This window comes from Lampetra fluviatilis, chromosome 12 (assembly GCF_964198595.1).
Source record: "Lampetra fluviatilis chromosome 12, kcLamFluv1.1, whole genome shotgun sequence".
Taxonomy (NCBI): Eukaryota; Metazoa; Chordata; class Hyperoartia; order Petromyzontiformes; family Petromyzontidae; genus Lampetra; species Lampetra fluviatilis.
Genome location: NC_136286.1, coordinates 15,206,417 through 15,224,033, shown reverse-complemented (window position 1 = coordinate 15,224,033; position 17,617 = coordinate 15,206,417). Strand labels below are relative to the sequence as shown.

The following is a 17,617-nucleotide window of genomic DNA, read 5'->3' as shown; positions in this document are numbered from 1 at the left end:
TTGGCGTGACGGCTGTAGTGACACGGCGGCCCTGGCGCGTGACGAGTCTGTTCTCTGCGCTGGGGCACCACTGGCGCCGCAGCACCAACCCCGCGCCCTGCCAGGGTGGAGCTGTCGGCTGATGGTGCTGAGTGAACGCCGTCTGTGCTGTTACTAGTCACACCGCAGTAGGGCCACGTCTGAAGGGAGCTCTCGTGCGTTCCACGCGTCGTGTTGCAGCTGGCCGCAGCTGCGTGCCACCGTCACTCGAGGCCAGCGGCTCTTCTTCTTCTTCTCAGCCTGGGGCGCACGCACCGCCTGGGGCAGCGAGACACGCCAGAGGTTTTGAGAAGGTGAATGGTCTAAACACAAATTGATCACGGGGCACGTTAAGTTGCAACTTACTTTGTTTCATTAACCCTACGTATTTAATAACATTATACATTGATAATAGGGTTTCCCAGTTCTTTCTGGCAACAAAACAGGTGTTAAGATGTTAAAACACCAAACTGAAATCTTTTACAAGGAATCATGTCTGCGTTAACCACAATGCTTGTGGTCAGAATGCAAACCAAGGGGGTGCAAGGCTGCAGTCAAGGTGAAGAAGAACCACTGCTCTAGGCACACTCCTCACGCCACAGTGCACGGCTGCTTCTCTCTCGGTGCAGCGGTGCGGCGGGATGCGTCGCCACGTCCGCTCTCGCGGGAAGTGCAGGCACCTTGGAGGGACTCCACGAGGTGCCCTCGGCGCTTTGCCGTTGCCCTCCGCTGACGCCAGACCCCAAGTCCCCTTCACAGACGCACCCCTCCACGCATGGCTTTGGGCATCTCGTTCAGTTCACCAGCGTTGGCTCGAGCGGGCCTGACCCTTGCCGATGAGACGTTGAGCGACTAACCCGGCCCGGAGATTTACGATGCTGCCATGTCGCTCCGTGGGGTTGCGCGCTGCCCGGAACGCTGTTTGGCTGATGGGATGTGTTAAGGAATGTACTTGTATTTTGTGTGTGTTGCTGTGTCGAGTGGCGTAGGGTCTTAACTACACAAATTTGGCCAAATCATCACATCCCCTAACTCAAAAATCATAATTATGAATGATTGGCTGCGAATATCTCTGCGTGATTTTAGTCTGATTGGTGACGGCCTCGTGTCTCACAGCCGAGCTGGAGGCTGCCGCGGCTGGAGCTGCTGCGCATCGCAAGGCCGTGGCCTCAGCGGGCGACGTGAGGATGAACGCCGAGCCGGGGATGGCGGCTCCACTGGAGGAGGAGGAGGAGGAGGCGTCCGTGGCGGAAGATGCCTCTGATCGTGCGTCGGAGATCGATGGTGACGAAGAAAATGTAAGTCCCGCAAACGACCGAAGGCACGGAGCTTGGTCACGGGCCCTGACCTCTTGGCCGTCACCAGACGAGGGAGGCAAAGGCGTCGACCTTCCCTGCAGGGCCATGCCCGCCACGAGCCCACATTCAGATTGCACACGCTTCTCCCTCTCGTGGCGAGCTTCACGATAATGAATAATCCTTGCCTGGGATCTTCTCTGGAATTGCGGATACGGGAGACGATCCCGGGTAGATGTCACAATCGAGGGTTGGATGGTTTCCCTCTGTGTGTCAATACCTCCCTCAACGTGTCCGTGTGAAGTTAGAAATGCGTTCGCCATTGCAACAAGTGAGGATGATCGCACGACATTCGTTGATTTCACAGGCTACGAATGCTGTCGCACCCATATACAGTGCTGTGAACAAAAATCCGACGTTTCTAAAATGGGTGGGACACGGCAGCTCGCTGCGTAGCCCATTGAGCCACTTGTCGGCTCAGCGGATTTGCACATTTCACTGTTACGGTGCCAGGGGAAGTATTTTATTTTATTGAAAATTAACAAGAGTACACAACATTTGTAACGGCCACCTGCAGCAAAACATTTCCAGTTACGAAGGGAAAATCGAGCCCTGCCACGGTAACTTAAGTTTAATTGGCTGCCGTTTATTTAATTCGCTGAGACGCATTCACAAACTCTGCCAGCCGGTGAGCTTTGCAAGCATTAAAATGTACAGCTAGAGCACAAGAGATACATACCAGCCGAGATATTTAAAGAATCAATCGTGGAGGTGACCTTAACGCACGACCTTTGACTAATTGGGCCCGCCACGTGGCCCACTCCATAACAGTTCGCAACCTCAGCAGGGTGGAGCCTGGATGGGACTTGGATGGGCGAGCACCGGGGGGTAAACAGAAGCTGCGCAGGCGCCGTTTTGGGCAGCAGGAACGGCATTGCAGCACAGCGCATTGTTGTACCGTACACTACACTGCATCTACGCTCCCCGCCTTCACCAACCCCTACTGACCAGCGTGGTGAAGTATGGTCAAATAACTCACATGACCCTCCCGGAGTGAAGAAGTCGTCATGCAGTAGTGGATTGCCAAAGGGAAGTCGATGTGCACGTTTTTATGAATGTAAAAAAATAACACAAACTGCAGTCGTTTGCGAGATCCTGCTTTGGCGAGAGCACTGCAGAACGAGTTGAAACAAGTCGACGCAGTCGCTGAGCGCAGCCTCAAAGGGCCGAAACGTGGAAGGGCCAGCAACAAACGGCACCGTCAAAGTTGTAATAGCCACGCAGTTATGTCTGCAGCTGTTGTTAAAGATATATACATATATAAACGTTGATATCTTCACGAGTAAAATGCAAGTCATGCCTTGCGAGTTATAGTTTGTGTGCCGGGCCGTACCGTGACGGTGCGCGTCATTGCTCGGGGACGCTGCGAAAAAACAGCTGACGGTCCTGCTGCGCTCCGAACAATGTGATGGGGAAATGAAACGTTACTCTTGCACAGCGTAGCAGCATGAAATGACCAAAATAACACTTCAAGCAAGGGCCATTGCCGACTTTATAAACATCGGGCTTTACGATTCCTGACTCGTGCATCTCTCTGTGTGGTGTCTCTCCGTGTGGTGTCTCTCCGTGTGGTGTCTCTCCTTGCGTCTCTCTGTGTGGTGTCTCTCCGTGTGGTGTCTCTCCGTGTGGTGTCTCTCCGTGCGTCTCTCTGTGTGTCTCTCCGTGTGTCTCTCCGTGTGTCTCTCCGTGTGGTGTCTTTATGTTCTCCCCCTTTGCTGTGCGGGTTTCTTCCGGGTTCTTCGGTTCCCATCGGCCAAACATCCCAATGCAGGATACTCCTGAAAAAGCGTCAACATCCAAGCAGTGTGGGACGTGTGGTACATTTGGAATGCTTGATAATTAGTTGACGTACCCTTTGAAGTAAATAACTGGATCGCGTTTTGACGTGCTCATATATTTTCACTTTCAGGGCTTGGTGGTGAAATGGTCGCGCTTGAAACTGCAGAATCTGAAGATCTCCTGGATTGCTGAAATCAGCCAGAGCCTCGTCGAGATGGACTTGTCTCAAAACCTTCTGGAGGAACTTCCGCCCTTGGTGCCATGGGGTCTGAAAATGCTCCGCGCTTTCGACGCCTCCTCCAATCAGCTGACGTGTTTCCCCAGCGTTACACCTCAGCAGATCTTCTGCACTGGGTGAGGGATCCTGGGGACGTGCGCCGTCTTCGTTGTGAATTCACCGCTCTCGGGGGATATGAGAGACGTTTTAATGAACGCTGCCTGGTCGTCCCAGGTCACTCGAGAGCATTAAGTTCAACGAATGACGCAGAGGAATGGCGCTTCTCAGAGTTAACGCGGCTTCGGGGTGCGGGCGGCGGGGAGGGAGAGGGGTGGCCATGCTCGCGGGGTGTGGAGCGGGCGTCCGTGTGGTGCGACGTTGGTTGTGATATCCCGTGGCTCAGCGGGGTCAAGAGGGATGGGGAGTGAGTAAGGGGAGTAGTGGATGACTTCTCGATGAAGTGTAATAATTTAAAGATTGATCTAACTTCACGTTTCTTTTTCCCGAATCACCTTGTGCACCACTATTGGCTAGGTTGACCGAAATCAACCTCTCCATGAATTGCATCTTCTCCCTGCCTGCTGAGGTGTTCCTGCTGACCAACCTCAAGACTCTGAACCTCTCCCACAATCAGCTGAGCGAGTTTGGCTGCCCCGAGAGAGCAGGTGATGCACACAGTGGGTTACAGCTCCGGGAGTAGCCGCAGAGTCAACATCAGCGTCCACGCCAGGGAGGGCGGCAGGGTGACGCAGTGCAGACACTCATGCCCCGCACCAAGACGGGGGGTGTGGGTTCAACTCCCAACTCGGGTCTCTTTCATACAATGTAGCTGGTATTGTCCAATATGACAATACTAAAACACACAATTACTGTACTTGCAAATTACTCAATTTGGATTGCACAGTAGCAATATCGCCCCCACCCTCCCCCTTCCTGTGAAAACTTGGCAGGACTCTCCTGAAAAAAGTGTCTTGAGACTCAGTGAGGCTTTTCTGGGTAAACAAGCAGAAGAACATGTATCATCGATCATAATTTTTTCGGCAGACTGTGAAATGTTTGTCTCGTAAGTGAATGTGGACTCCACTGAGTTATTCAGTGGCAGCACTGGATCCCAGGCTCTCCTTCACAACGTGGCCATTGGCCTCCCGGTCTGACGATCACGAGAAGCTCTTCGCAGCGCAACGGGAGGTGGCGGGCAGCTAGCTTGGGGCGCCTTCATCCAGAAGGGGATCGATGGTGGCCCATCGATGATGATGATGCGCATCGCGTGTTGGTTCGAGGTGCCTCGTGGGACGTGCCTGCCGTGTGTGAGCACAGCCCTGGGGCTGGTGCAGTGCAGAGACCTGGAGGTGCTGAACCTGTCGTACAATCAGCTGGGGGGGCTGCGCAAGGAAGTCCTGCAGCTCCTCAACGGACTGCGCTGCCTCAACGTGTCTCACAATCAGCTCAAGGCATTCCCGCCGGCGTGGCACTGTCCGCTGGTGCGTCACCACTTCGGTGTCCGTCATACGCGACGAGAGACACGAGACACGTGACACGAGACACGAGAGGCGAAACATGAGACGACGAGACACGAGACGCGAGACACGAGACACGAGACGAGAGACGAGAGACACGAGACGAGAGACACGTGACACGAGACACGAGACACGTGACGACGATTCTCACCACCGCCATTTTGCGATTGGATTCGACGCGCCGCTCGAAACCGCCTCGAGCTTCTTCTGGTCAGAACAGGGACTTTCAGGTTTTTTGACCTTCACTTGTTCGGCTTTACATCGGGTGGTGGAGGGTTCACACGACAAAAACTGGCCCGGATCATGACGGGGCCTATCCCAGGTATCAACGAGGAATCGTCGTACGTCTCCCTTACCAATGAGGAGTCGTCTCCCGTTATCCACGCGCAGGTGCAGCTGAAGGCGACTCACAACCAGCTGGAGGAGATTGGGGAGAGCTTCCAGCTGCACTGGGAGAGCACCCTGCAGGAGCTCGACCTCAGCAACAACGCCCTCGCCGAGCTCCCAGCGTCCATCCTCCAGCTCACGGTGCGGCCCCGATGAGCAACGCGCGGCCCGACGGCCCGAAACGCCAAGCGGCCAGAGACAAACAGCACCGTCAGAGTTGTCACGGAGAAGAGAGAGTGTGACGCGTTTCGTGAAATTGAACCGAGGTTATTGTGAGCGCTTGGGGGGAAAGAGACGAATGGGAGGGAATCACAAAATGGAGCGGTGCGAGGGAAGAAGCAGAAAGAGAAGCGCTGTGACGCAGTGTGGCGAGTGGGTGAGTGGGTGAGTGGGTGGGTGAGTGGGTGGGTGGGTGAGTGGGTGGGTGGGTGGGTGTGTGGGTGGGTGGGGGAGTGGGTGGGCGAGTGGGTGGGTGTGTGGGTGGGTGGGTGGGTGAGTGGGTGGGTGGGTGTGTGGGTGAGTGGGTGAGTGGGTGGGTGAGTGGGTGGGCGAGTGGGTGAGCGGGTGGGTGAGTGGGTGGGCGAGTGGGTGGGTGGGTGAGTGGGTGGGTGGGCGTGTGGGTGGGTGAGTGGGTGAGTGGGTGGGTGGGTGAGTGGGTGGGTGGGTGAGTGGGTGGGTGAGTGGGTGGGTGGGTGGGTGGGTGAGTGGGTGGGTGTGTGGGTGGGTGGGTGAGTGAGTGGGTGAGTGGGTGAGTGGGTGGGTGTGTGGGTGGGTGGGTGAGTGGGTGGGTGAGTGGGTGTGTGGGTGGGTGAGTGGGTGTGTGGGTGGGTGGGTGAGTGGGTGGGTGGGTGTGTGGGTGGGTGAGTGGGTGAGTGGGTGGGTGGGTGAGTGGGTGGGTGGGTGGGTGAGTGAGTGGGTGAGTGGGTGGGTGGGTGAGTGGGTGGGTGGGTGAGTGGGTGAGTGGGTGGGTGGGTGAGTGGGTGGGTGGGTGAGTGGGTGGGTGAGTGGGTGAGTGGGTGAGTGGGTGAGTGGGTGGGTGGGTGGGTGAGTGAGTGGGTGGGTGGGTGGGTGGGTGTGTGGGTGAGTGGGTGTGTGGGTGAGTGGGTGTGTGGGTGAGTGGGTGTGTGGGTGAGTGTGTGGGTGGGTGGGTGGGTGTGTGGGTGGGTGGGTGTGTGGGCGGGTGGGTGAGTGGGCGGGTGGGTGAGTGGGCGGGTGAGTGGGTGGGCGGGTGTGTGGGTGGGTGTGTGGGTGGGTGGGCGAGTGGGTGAGTGGGTGGGCGAGTGGGTGAGTGGGTGGGTGGGTGGGTGAGTGGGTGGGTGGGTGGGTGGGTGAGTGGGTGGGTGGGTGGGTGGGTGGGTGGGTGGGTGGGTGGGTGTGTGGGTGGGTGGGTGGGTGTGTGGGTGGGTGGGTGTGTGGGTGTGTGAGTAGGTGGGTGGGTGTGACCCACAGTGTGGTGAGTGAGTGGGTGGGTGGGTGCGTGTGTGGGTGGGTGGGTGAGTGGGTGGGTGGGTGAGTGGGTGAGTGAGTGAGTGGGTGGGTGGGTGTGTGGGTGGGTGGGTGAGTGGGTGGGTGGGTGTGTGGGTGAGTGGGTGAGTGGGTGTGTGAGTAGGTGGGTGGGTGTGACCCACAGTGTGGTGAGTGGGTGGGTGGGTGGGTGAGTGGGTGGGTGGGTGAGTGGGTGGGTGGGTGGGTGGGTGTGTGGGTGAGTGGGTGAGTGGGTGAGTGAGTAGGTGGGTGGGTGTGACCCACAGTATGGTGAGTGAGTGGGTGGGTGGGTGCGTGTGTGAGTGGGTGGGTGAGTGGGTGAGTGGGTGGGTGAGTGGGTGAGTGGGTGGGTGAGTGGGTGGGTGAGTGGGTGAGTGGGTGTGTGAGTGTGTGGCTGTGATCTGCAGTGTGGTGGGTGAGTGAGCGGGTGAGTTGGTGTGTGAGTGGGTGAGTGGGTGGGTGAGTGTGTGGCTGTGATCCGCAGTGTGGTGAGTGGGTGGGTGAGTGAGCGGGTGAGTTGGTGTCAGTCGACCCATGGCACCTAGGACTGCCCCGTGACCTCCTGCCAGCGGCCGTTCGACACTTCACGTGGCGTCAAGGTGCACATGGCCTGGCACAAGCATCGTGGTGACGTCACCACCACTTAGTGGCGAATGGCGGTTGTTGTGTGAGTGGATGAGTTGGTGGTTGTGACCTGCAGTGTGGATGAGTGGGTGATTTGTGACTCTCAGTGTGGTGGATGAGACGACACAGTCGGTGTCTGGTAGAACCGAGGGTGGAGGAATCAACGAGTGAGGTTCACGGGAACGCCAATCAAGCTAGTAGTAGCGGTAGAAGAGCGATAATGAGGCGGCTGACCGCCGGTGAGTGAGGTGGGCGGAGTGAATCGGTGAGTGCAGGATCACCAATCACCCCGACTGCTCCAGGAGGAGCAGTCCCGCCGGTGTGGCGTTAAACGCTGCGCGCTCTCCAACGCCACATCGGTGGTGCTGCTGCTGACGCGGCAATACACCGACCACGATTCTTCATCACGTGGCACCTGTATTAATCGACCATGTCGGGTGGAGGAGGGTGTATGACAGGGGCGGTTTCTTCATTAGGGCGATTGGGCGACGCACCACCAATGTCATTCAACCACAGAGTCACGCTAGCCGTCACTGTGCCTCTGGATATAGTCCAATCAGCGTCATGCTACGTTCTGTGGAGTACCGCCTCTTTTTGGGCGATTTCCCTCCAGCTGAGAATCGCCCCGAGTGGTCCCATAGACTTACATTCAAAGATGTTTTTTTTCGAATGGGGGCGCTGCAATGCATTCTCTATGGCTTCCGGGAGGGCTCGCCCTAACGTGCTTACGTCATCATACGTGCTTACATCATCATACGTAAGCACGTTTCATCCAACAATATAATTTGTCGCCACCTAGTAGAATCTTTAATAAAAGAAACTTGAGTGGTTTGTTTTAATAGTGAGTATAGAAACAAACAAGATGTATTGTAAGAGTCACTTTATTTTTCATTAATATTAAAGAAGTGAAGTTGCCTTTACATGCTTAAGCTGTTAATTTATCCTTTGCATGGGTGGACCTTATCCTTATCAATCATCCAGACATTTGCCCCCCCTGAGAGATTTTGCAGGAGCCGCCACTGGTGTACGACAGACATTGTACTGAGGCGATCTGACCCAAAGATCAACTATGACATGTGACATTGTTTGCGAAATCCTGCTGCATGTCGGATAATCATTTCCCCACTGTCCAACATTTGTGCACAGGAGTTGCAGAGTTTGAATCTCTCTGATAATCATCTGCTGGGCATTCCTCCTGCGCGGATGTGGACGTGCTGCAAGCTGCAGACCCTCGACTTGTCACAAAACTACATTGGCAAGCAACCATCTTTGTTCAGGTGTGCTGCCGCTGCTTCCTCCTTATTCATTTGAGTTGAGTAGCGACTCAAATCCGATGTCCAAGTTGTGAATCCAGCTGCTGGCTTCAGAGCACAGGGAGTGTGAACCACTCGTGCCCTCAGAGAACGTTGACAGAGTTCACACAGAGAGCCATAGAATCACAGTGGACATGCGATCACTCAGACACCTCGTAGACTCGCACAGAGACCTGTACACTTGCACAGAACACGTAGACTCACACACAGACCCGTAGATTCACACAGAGACCCGTAGACTCACACAGAGACCCGTAGACTCACACACAGACCCATAGACTCGCACACAGACCCGTAGACTCGCACATAGATCCGTAGACTCGTACACAGATCCATAAACCCTCAAGAGTCACCTTCTCAATTAATTATTTAACGTCAAGGGCATTTGCAAAAAACAAAGAAAGAAAACTCGTAGAGAGGAATGCTGTAATTCTTCTTCAGCCCTTTATGCATGCACTGTAGTATTAAGGTTCTATTCTAGTAGTGCTAAAACCATTGTACTAACTTATTATAAGGCAACCACAGTTTTGTGTGGTTGCCTTATAATAAGCAGCAACAGCAGCAGGCACCGATGGTGCACCGATGGTGCCTGCTGCTGTTGCTGCTGCTGTGAAGTGGACGGCGGTGCGGAGTCGTGTTCGGTTTACGTGCTCCATGCCAAAAACCGGCGCGGACCGCCGGATTCCAACCGTGGACCTCTCCAACGAGCGGCGAGCGCCGGGAAGCGTTCAACCCTCGCTCGCTCGCCGCGGCCGGTTAGCGGTGGACGGCCGGACCGCGGTGGTGCGTCCTGCTTTAGCCGTGGCGGTGAACGTGACCCAGCGTTGATCTCTGCCGTGGCGGTGAACTCCGGCAGCAGGAGCAGCGGCAGCGGCGGCAGCGGGAGCAGGAACCGGCTCGTCGCGTTCATCACCAGGAAGCTGAGACACCCAACGGAAGGTGTGAGCATCGCCCAGCAGCAGCAGCAGCAGACACCGTAGCTAACGTAGCTTCAAGTGGCTATGATATTTACGTTGCTAATCTGCTTCGTGGACTAAGCTGAGGGGGATCCAGGAATTGCCCTCGCCACGTTTTGCTGGATCCCAGCGCTCCTCGAGGGGGCCCGGCTAGCGCCGTCCCGTGTGGCCGTCGTCTCTCGACGTTTACAATGGCGCTGCCATTCACAACAAACACTTCTTTCAGATGCGTGTCAAAGAGTGGAGATGTAGAATCCGTTTTTGACACGCAGAGGTCTCAGTGACTCTGGAAGGCATTTTCTTGTACGGACGTAACGAACCACCTCCTCCCAGACGACCATGCGGTCGATGGGATGTGTGGAGGGATGGCCGTGTGAAGGAGATGTATCGTCTGCGTAGTTACTTTGCCACAATATGTATGGGACGATAATTTGATTTGTGATTGGCTCTACGTCTCTGGCCTCTCTGTGCGCTATGAAGAAGGGCCATTGTCTGAAACGTCGCCTATTGTGTTTTTATATATTTTTTAAGGCCACGAATGTCGTGCAGGAAGAATCTAAAGTGGCTGCAGTGTGTCCATTCGCAGTTTGCAGACGGCACATTATTGGGAAACAACTGATTTGCAGATGCACAATATGGCACATGTTGTGAATGTAAGAATCGATTTTAATTGGTGAATCGTCGAATCGCGACAGCCGTGTCCACTGTGATGCTTTTGTGCGCTTTGCAGGTGTGCTTCTGGACTTACCGGACTTTCTGGGGAGCACGCTGGAAGCCCTCAACCTGAGCAGCAACTTTTTGGACAGCGTTCCTTCTTCCATCGGCTCCCTCCTCGCTTTGCAGGAGCTCTACCTCTCCAGGTGCGCCCCGCAGGTTGTCAGCCACCGTTCACGTCTAACACAATCGTGATGTCAACTTTGAACGCACCGGCACCGCCCAGTTCTCTCTCGCAGGTGTGCAGAGAGGGACTCGTAGAGAGAGAGCGACCAGAGAGAGAGCGAGTCGTGGAGAGAGAGCGACTTGGAAGCGTAAGGAGGAACCGCAGATGGGTTGACGCGGTGAAATCTCATCTCAAACACAAAGGCGACGATGAGTCATCACTAAGTTCTTTAGAGTTCAATCGTCGTGTAGGTGTAATGTGAATTTTTACTTGTAGCCGTCCATTACCCGATAGTAAGTTAAATCAAGTTGTCTCATGAGCAAAGGTGACAATTGATTCGTTTATTTCAGCACAAACCAGGGCAAGAGCATTGAAACGCAAGTAAGCCAGTGCCAATGTTGTACGACGTTTCGCTGGTGATTGCATCCAGCATCATCGTCATCGTCGTCGGGTGTCAACAAAGAAAGGTGACGCGTAAAAGAAACGGTGAAGCTGACGTGGGACAGCGGGAGGAGGGACAGGGCCAAGGAGGGGCGACGAGGAGGCGGAGGGAGCTCGCCCAGGCCACAAGGAGCTGGACGGGAACTAAGTGGGAAGGCGACTGCCCAGCCGGGTGCCTCTGCCGTGGAGTGGCTTGAGGTTGTGGGGAGGAGACGCTGCGCGTGTTCCGACCTCTCGTGGTGATGGTAACCGTGGTGATGGTAACCGTGGTGATGGTAACCGTGGTGATGCAGGAACCCGGGCGTCCGCGAGCTGCCGCACGCGCTGGGCAGCCTCGGCAACCTGTGGCTGCTGGAGATCGACGAGCTGGAGATCTCCAATGTCCCTGCTCACCTCTTACGTGACCCCAACGGTGCGGTGGCACAACAGCCACCCCCCCCTCGGAGCGTACAATCAAATAAATGTCTCCACGTTCGTCAGAGTTGGATGTTTCCTGAAAATCTCATTTAGCTAAGATCATTGGTTTAATGTTTGTCTGCAAGGTACAGTGAACGTTTGAACGGAATATTCCATTGGTTTTACACACGGCATCATCGCCCTCCCCTCTCCTGGCAGACTTATGCCCTCATGCCCTCATGCCCTCTTGCAGGCTGCTGCCGAAGTCACCTCGTGCCACGCAGGGATAACTGCCGCTAGGGGTGCCCTTACAATGCTTGAGATGAGATACGATGTAAAGCACTTTGAATTTCTGAGGCATGTTAAACTCTAAATACAAATATTATCGTCATTATTATATCGACGCGTATTTTGCTGTTGCATTATTATAATTATTATGAAATCCGCGTTGCCACTGCAGGCACGCCGGGCATCTTGGCCTACCTGCGGGCCCAGCAGCGCCGCTCGCAGCACTGCTACTCCCTCAAGCTCATGGTGGTTGGCCCCTCGCACCAGGGGAAGACGTCGCTCCTCTCGTCGCTGAGACAACGGCGGAAGCCGCCGCCGCCACCGGTCTCGGGCGGCTACCCCGACGTGCCCATCGTGCTCAGCACCTGGGACCTGCAGCGGCCCCTGGGCCTCGCCGACCTCAAGGTGTGCTTCCCGCTCGGAGCGACGCCGGTGGAGATGAAGCAGCGCGGTCTGCGCTGCTTGCGCAGAAAACTATCGTTGCTTCGCCGCCGGGCGCAGTGCTGGCCGCACACCCCCTCTTGCGTCGTCCTGGCCTGTCGTGGGTGCTCGCTAACGGCACTTACCCCGACAGTCTGCTAAGGCCACGCGGGGGATCTGTGTGTCTGCGGTGGCGCTGCGGTGGCGAGGGGCAGGTGGAGAAGATCCGCTTCTCGGTGTGGGACGTGGGCGGCACGGCGAGCGCGCTGCCCGTGCACCGCTGCCTGTGCACCGACCGGGCGCTCTACCTGCTCGTGTGGAACCTGGCGCTGGGCGAGGAGGGAGTGCTGAGCCTGCACCACTGGCTGCTCACCATCCAGGCGAGTGTCGGCCGGGCGTCTACCGTGCCTTGGGATTGGACGAGGGTCACGTGTGTCCCGCGACCCTCGCGCTCTCACCTTCTGTGTGGGACCCTTTTTTCCGGTTTCAAAATGATGACGGATGAATCGGCTTTACGCATTTCTGCAGTAATGCAGGAGGTGTTCAGATGTTCACACGCCAAACAGACACCTATTGCAAGGCTGCATCAAGTCTGCGTTAACCACACAGGCATCAAGTCTGCATTAACCACACGAGTCCGTACTCATATGGATGCAGTGTAGCCGCCTACGACTGAACAGGGCCGGCGCTGGGTGGGCCCTGCACCACCAAATGTCCCTGTGGTACCACCACGGTGGGAATCGCTGTTACGGTGCCCCTCCCCCCCCCCAACACGACGGCTCTAGCGGCCCCCCCTCTCCCCGAGCGGAGCTGGAGCCGGGCCCGACTGCGAGCGTCTCTCCCCTGGCAGGCGCGGGCCCCGCACGCGGCGGTGATCGTGGTGGGGACACACCTGGACCGCCTGCCCAAGCGCTTCATGGGCGAGAGGCTGGCCACCCTCAAGGCCCACGTGCTCAGCCTGTGCTGCGATCCGAGTGGCCGGAGCTTGAGCGGCTACCCCAGCGTTGACTGCAAGCACATCTGGTTCGTAACGCCTCGTTTCGATCGTGGAGCGTTTGTGGCGGAGAGGTGGGGCGGCGGAGGAGGCGGCCGCTGTTTAAGGGATCCGGTCAATCAGTGTTTAAGGGAGACGGGGAGGGAGAAGAGGAGCGCGACGATTGCAGATGCGTTCAGATGTCCAGGAGTGCCAACGCCCACACAGCAGCGTGTGCGGAGATTTTCACGATTCCGGAAGCGCGGGGGATCTCGCTGCGTGGCAGCGAGGCCGCGGGAAACGTCCGAGCAGCGTGGCTCTTGTGACGACCGCGCGGGGATGACCGAATCCGAATGGTCTGTAGTAAATGCGACTTGGCGTTGAGAATTCCACTTAATAACTCGCCGCGATGTTTGTCTCCTGCCGGCTCGCGTGCGCCAGCGAAGTGTCGTGCCAGTCTCTCGCTGGCATCGACGACCTGCGGAAGTTGATCTTCCGGGCGGCGTGCGGCATAAAGGACGGGGGCAGCGCCGTTCCCAACCAGCGGCTCCTGGGGCGCCTGGTGAGACCGCCCGCGCTCCGCGTCGCGCTCCATCGCGCTCCTCTCCATGCTGTAGCAGCGTCGTTCCGTGCGCTCCTCGCGTCATGATGCGGGGCGGGGGGAGTGGATTTGGAGGCAGAGGGAGGGCAGCAGGATTTGTATTTACATATTCTCGTCTTAAGCCTTGGCATGAGCTGGACAGCCTCATACGATGCGGGGAGATGCTTACGGACCCCGGGGACGGGGAGAGCGGCCGCGTGGATCGGTGAAGAAAGGCGAATGAGAGGGATCACAGCGACGGTTAACAACGACCGGCAAGCCGGCTTGGGCAGAGCGCGTTTTGCTTTGTCGGAACCCGAGTTACCGCCGGGACGTAGACAAGCCTGGTGCTGGAATGGCACCCAAAGGAGGGAATATGCCAAGAGGGCAAAGGCCCCGGAGACGGAGTGACGAGACGGGTTCACGGACCGCGGCTCGCCCCTCCGTGCGCCGCGCAGGTGCCCAGGAGCTACATCGCGCTGCACGACGCGGTGCAGGCGGAGCGCCAGCGCCGCGTGGCGGAGGTGCTGCCGCAGGTGCTGACGCGCGAGGAGCTGCGGGCGCTGGCGGAGAGCACCCCGGGGAACGACTTCTCCTACTCGCACGACGACCTGCAGCGAGGTGACCGGCTGGGGCCGCGTTCCACCACGGCCGCGATCGCCGCCACCCTCGGGCTCGGTCGTGCAATGCCACGGGGAAGAAAACAAACAGCGCTGTCAATGACGTCATGGCTAAGAGTCAACACGTGTCTCGGATTGAGTGAGGGTCTTGTTATTGTAGGAGCTTGGGGGGAAAAGAGACGATGATGGGAATTCAAATGTCGAGCAGCGTGAAGGAAGAAGCAGAAAGAGAAGCATTGTGATCTGCAGTGTGGTGAGCGAGTGGGTGAGTGGGTGAGTGTTGCTGTGATCTGCAGTGTGGTGAGCGAGTGGGTGAGTGGGTGGGTGTTGCTGTGATCTGCAGTGTGGTGAGCGAGTGGGTGAGTGGGTGAGTGTTGCTGTGATCTGCAGTGTGGTGAGCGAGTGGGTGAGTGGGTGGGTGTTGTTGTGATCTGCAGTGTGGTGAGCGAGTGGGTGAGTGGGTGAGTGTTGCTGTGATCTGCAGTGTGGTGAGCGAGTGGGTGAGTGGGTGGGTGTTGCTGTGATCTGCAGTGTGGTGAGCGAGTGGGTGAGTGGGTGGGTGTTGTTGTGATCTGCAGTGTGGTGAGCGAGTGGGTGAGTGGGTGAGTGTTGCTGTGATCTGCAGTGTGGTGAGCGAGTGGGTGAGTGGGTGAGTGTTGCTGTGATCTGCAGTGTGGTGAGGGAGTGGGTGAGTGTTGTTGTGATCTGCAGTGTGGTGAGCGAGTGGGTGAGTGGGTGGGTGTTGCTGTGATCTGCAGTGTGGTGAGCGAGTGGGTGAGTGGGTGAGTGTTGTTGTGATCTGCAGTGTGGTGAGCGAGTGGGTGAGTGTTGTTGTGATCTGCAGTGTGGTGAGCGAGTGGGTGAGTGGGTGGGTGTTGCTGTGATCTGCAGTGTGGTGAGCGAGTGGGTGAGTGGGTGAGTGTTGTTGTGATCTGCAGTGTGGTGAGCGAGTGGGTGAGTGGGTGGGTGTTGTTGTGATCTGCAGTGTGGTGAGCGAGTGGGTGAGTGGGTGAGTGTTGCTGTGATCTGCAGTGTGGTGAGCGAGTGGGTGAGTGGGTGGGTGTTGTTGTGATCTGCAGTGTGGTGAGCGAGTGGGTGAGTGGGTGAGTGTTGCTGTGATCTGCAGTGTGGTGAGCGAGTGGGTGAGTGGGTGAGTGTTGCTGTGATCTGCAGTGTGGTGAGCAAGTGGGTGGGTGTTGTTGTGATCTGCAGTGTGGTGAGCGAGTGGGTGAGTGGGTGAGTGTTGCTGTGATCTGCAGTGTGGTGAGCGAGTGGGTGAGTGGGTGAGTGTTGTTGTGATCTGCAGTGTGGTGAGCGAGTGGGTGAGTGGGTGAGTGTTGCTGTGATCTGCAGTGTGGTGAGCGAGTGGGTGAGTGGGTGAGTGTTGCTGTGATCTGCAGTGTGGTGAGCTTGTGGGTGAGTGGGTGAGTGTTGCTGTGATCTGCAGTGTGGTGAGCGAGTGGGTGAGTGGGTGAGTGTTGTTGTGATCTGCAGTGTGGTGAGCGAGTGGGTGAGTGGGTGAGTGTTGCTGTGATCTGCAGTGTGGTGAGCGAGTGGGTGAGTGGGTGAGTGTTGTTGTGATCTGCAGTGTGGTGAGCGAGTGGGTGAGTGGGTGAGTGTTGTTGTGATCTGCAGTGTGGTGAGCGAGTGGGTGAGTGGGTGAGTGTTGCTGTGATCTGCAGTGTGGTGAGCGAGTGGGTGAGTGTTGCGGTGATCGAGTGGGTGAGTGGGTCAGTCAATGAGTGTTGTTGTGACCGACTGTGTGGGTGAGAAGATGCAGTCGGTCTGTCGGCCGAGCCATCAACATGGCTGGAGGAATGAACGAGTGAAGGTCACGGGAACAGTCACCGTGCTGTCGTAGCGGTAGGAGAGTGATAAGGGGGCGACTGACGACTGGTGAGAGAGTGACCGAAGTGAATTTGTGAGTGCTGGATCACCAATCACCTTTATTATTTCTACTTATTTGTCCAAGAAAGCTATGCTGAGTCGTTGGACTTTTTTGAGGAGGGTTGTGCTTCATTGAGTTTTGATTTAGCGATGTTTTCAGCCCGTTAATGATGAGTCGTGCTTATTATACGTGTGGGAGGGAACCGGACCACCCAGAGAAACGCCACGCCTCGCGCGAGGGGGCAACACTCTATCCCCCGGGCAGATGGAAACAGACGGTTATTAGTTCACTTGCCGTACCGCTTTCTCCGGCGAGCCAGGGTATGGAACCTCGGCGCCCACGGGAAGGGAGTGCCGCAACATCCGTGTGCGATCCACCAACCCTCGGCGCCAGCGCTAGGCTACCGGCGGGCGAAGCTGCCGCTGCTTAGTGATGGGGAACTCCGGGCGCGACAGCGGTTCCTCCGCCTCTGGCCGAGCGCGTGCCCCCCTCTCCACGCCCCCCCCCCCCCTCCTCATCCGCCCCCCCCCCGCAGCGGTGCAGTTCCTGTCAGAGGTGGGGGCGCTGCTGCACTTCCCGGACTGCAGCTGGGGCCTGGGAGAGGTGCTTTTCCTGCACGGGGGCTGGCTGGCGCACTGCCTGGAGGGCACGCTGCGCGGCGTGGGCTCGGGGCCCGGCCAGGGCGCCACGCGGCCCCGGGAAGCCATCGTGTCGGCGCTGGCGGCCGCTGGCGTTCCCGCGAGGCACCAGGAGCAGCTCCTGCAGCTGCTGCTGCTCTTCGAGATGATGCTGCCCCTGCAGCACGACAGGTGGGGCACCTCCCCCGCCACGGGTGGGGCGCGCTCGCACGAGCCGACGCAGGGTGGTGCGCCGCGAGAGCGAGGAAAGTAAAAGTTGAGCACCGTGGCTCGTGACGAACGTAAGTGGAGGAAGAGCACGAAGGTGGTGGCCTCGTGAGCTCCGCGTCCACTACGTTCACGTCACGTGCCCTCGCTATCACGGTCGTTGTCAGTGTGTGGAGAGCCGCGGTCACGTGGACTTTGATTGGAAGACTGCTCGCATACATTTCATTGTTCAATCAATTTCCGTCTCTAGTTTCTCAGGTTTAGCTTGATCATAAAGTGATCGTGCAAATCGGGCGGCTTTCACCTATTTTTAAATCAATCGCATCATTCAGTCACGTCTTAAACGCCGTGCACTAAACAATCGTTGCATTGATTTTATGACACTTACGTATAAGTAGAGGCTAACGAACTATCCAGCTCGATGTTTGTCCATTGGTTTGTTTATATACCTTACCAGTGCCGGCCCGAGCCTCTTGGGGGCCCTAAGCAGAATTTGATTTGGGGGCCCCCCTCCCACCACGCAGACTCATCTGTGCTAGAAGATTATTGACACAAATGTCACACTATAATGTTATAGCGAATATTATAAACGAATACAGTGAGGTTATGTATTAATAAAAAATAAAAACAACACT

At 56.9% G+C, this 17,617-nt stretch overlaps 1 protein-coding gene across 1 annotated transcript in view; it reads left to right on the top strand.

The window, feature by feature from the left end:
• Window positions 1-17,617, top strand: part of LRRK1 (leucine rich repeat kinase 1) — a 34,963-nt gene that overhangs the window by 724 nt on the left and 16,622 nt on the right. The window contains exons 3-18 of the mRNA XM_078861762.1: window positions 220-332; window positions 1,135-1,316; window positions 3,283-3,506; window positions 3,904-4,034; window positions 4,687-4,850; window positions 5,277-5,414; window positions 8,529-8,659; window positions 9,552-9,634; window positions 10,382-10,511; window positions 11,266-11,384; window positions 11,829-12,061; window positions 12,292-12,456; window positions 12,927-13,099; window positions 13,491-13,611; window positions 14,088-14,250; window positions 16,673-16,946. Of these exons, the coding sequence (XP_078717888.1) occupies window positions 1,206-1,316; window positions 3,283-3,506; window positions 3,904-4,034; window positions 4,687-4,850; window positions 5,277-5,414; window positions 8,529-8,659; window positions 9,552-9,634; window positions 10,382-10,511; window positions 11,266-11,384; window positions 11,829-12,061; window positions 12,292-12,456; window positions 12,927-13,099; window positions 13,491-13,611; window positions 14,088-14,250; window positions 16,673-16,946 (2,360 nt within the window). The 5' untranslated portion in view covers window positions 220-332; window positions 1,135-1,205. The remainder of the gene's footprint in view (window positions 1-219; window positions 333-1,134; window positions 1,317-3,282; window positions 3,507-3,903; window positions 4,035-4,686; window positions 4,851-5,276; window positions 5,415-8,528; window positions 8,660-9,551; window positions 9,635-10,381; window positions 10,512-11,265; window positions 11,385-11,828; window positions 12,062-12,291; window positions 12,457-12,926; window positions 13,100-13,490; window positions 13,612-14,087; window positions 14,251-16,672; window positions 16,947-17,617) is intronic.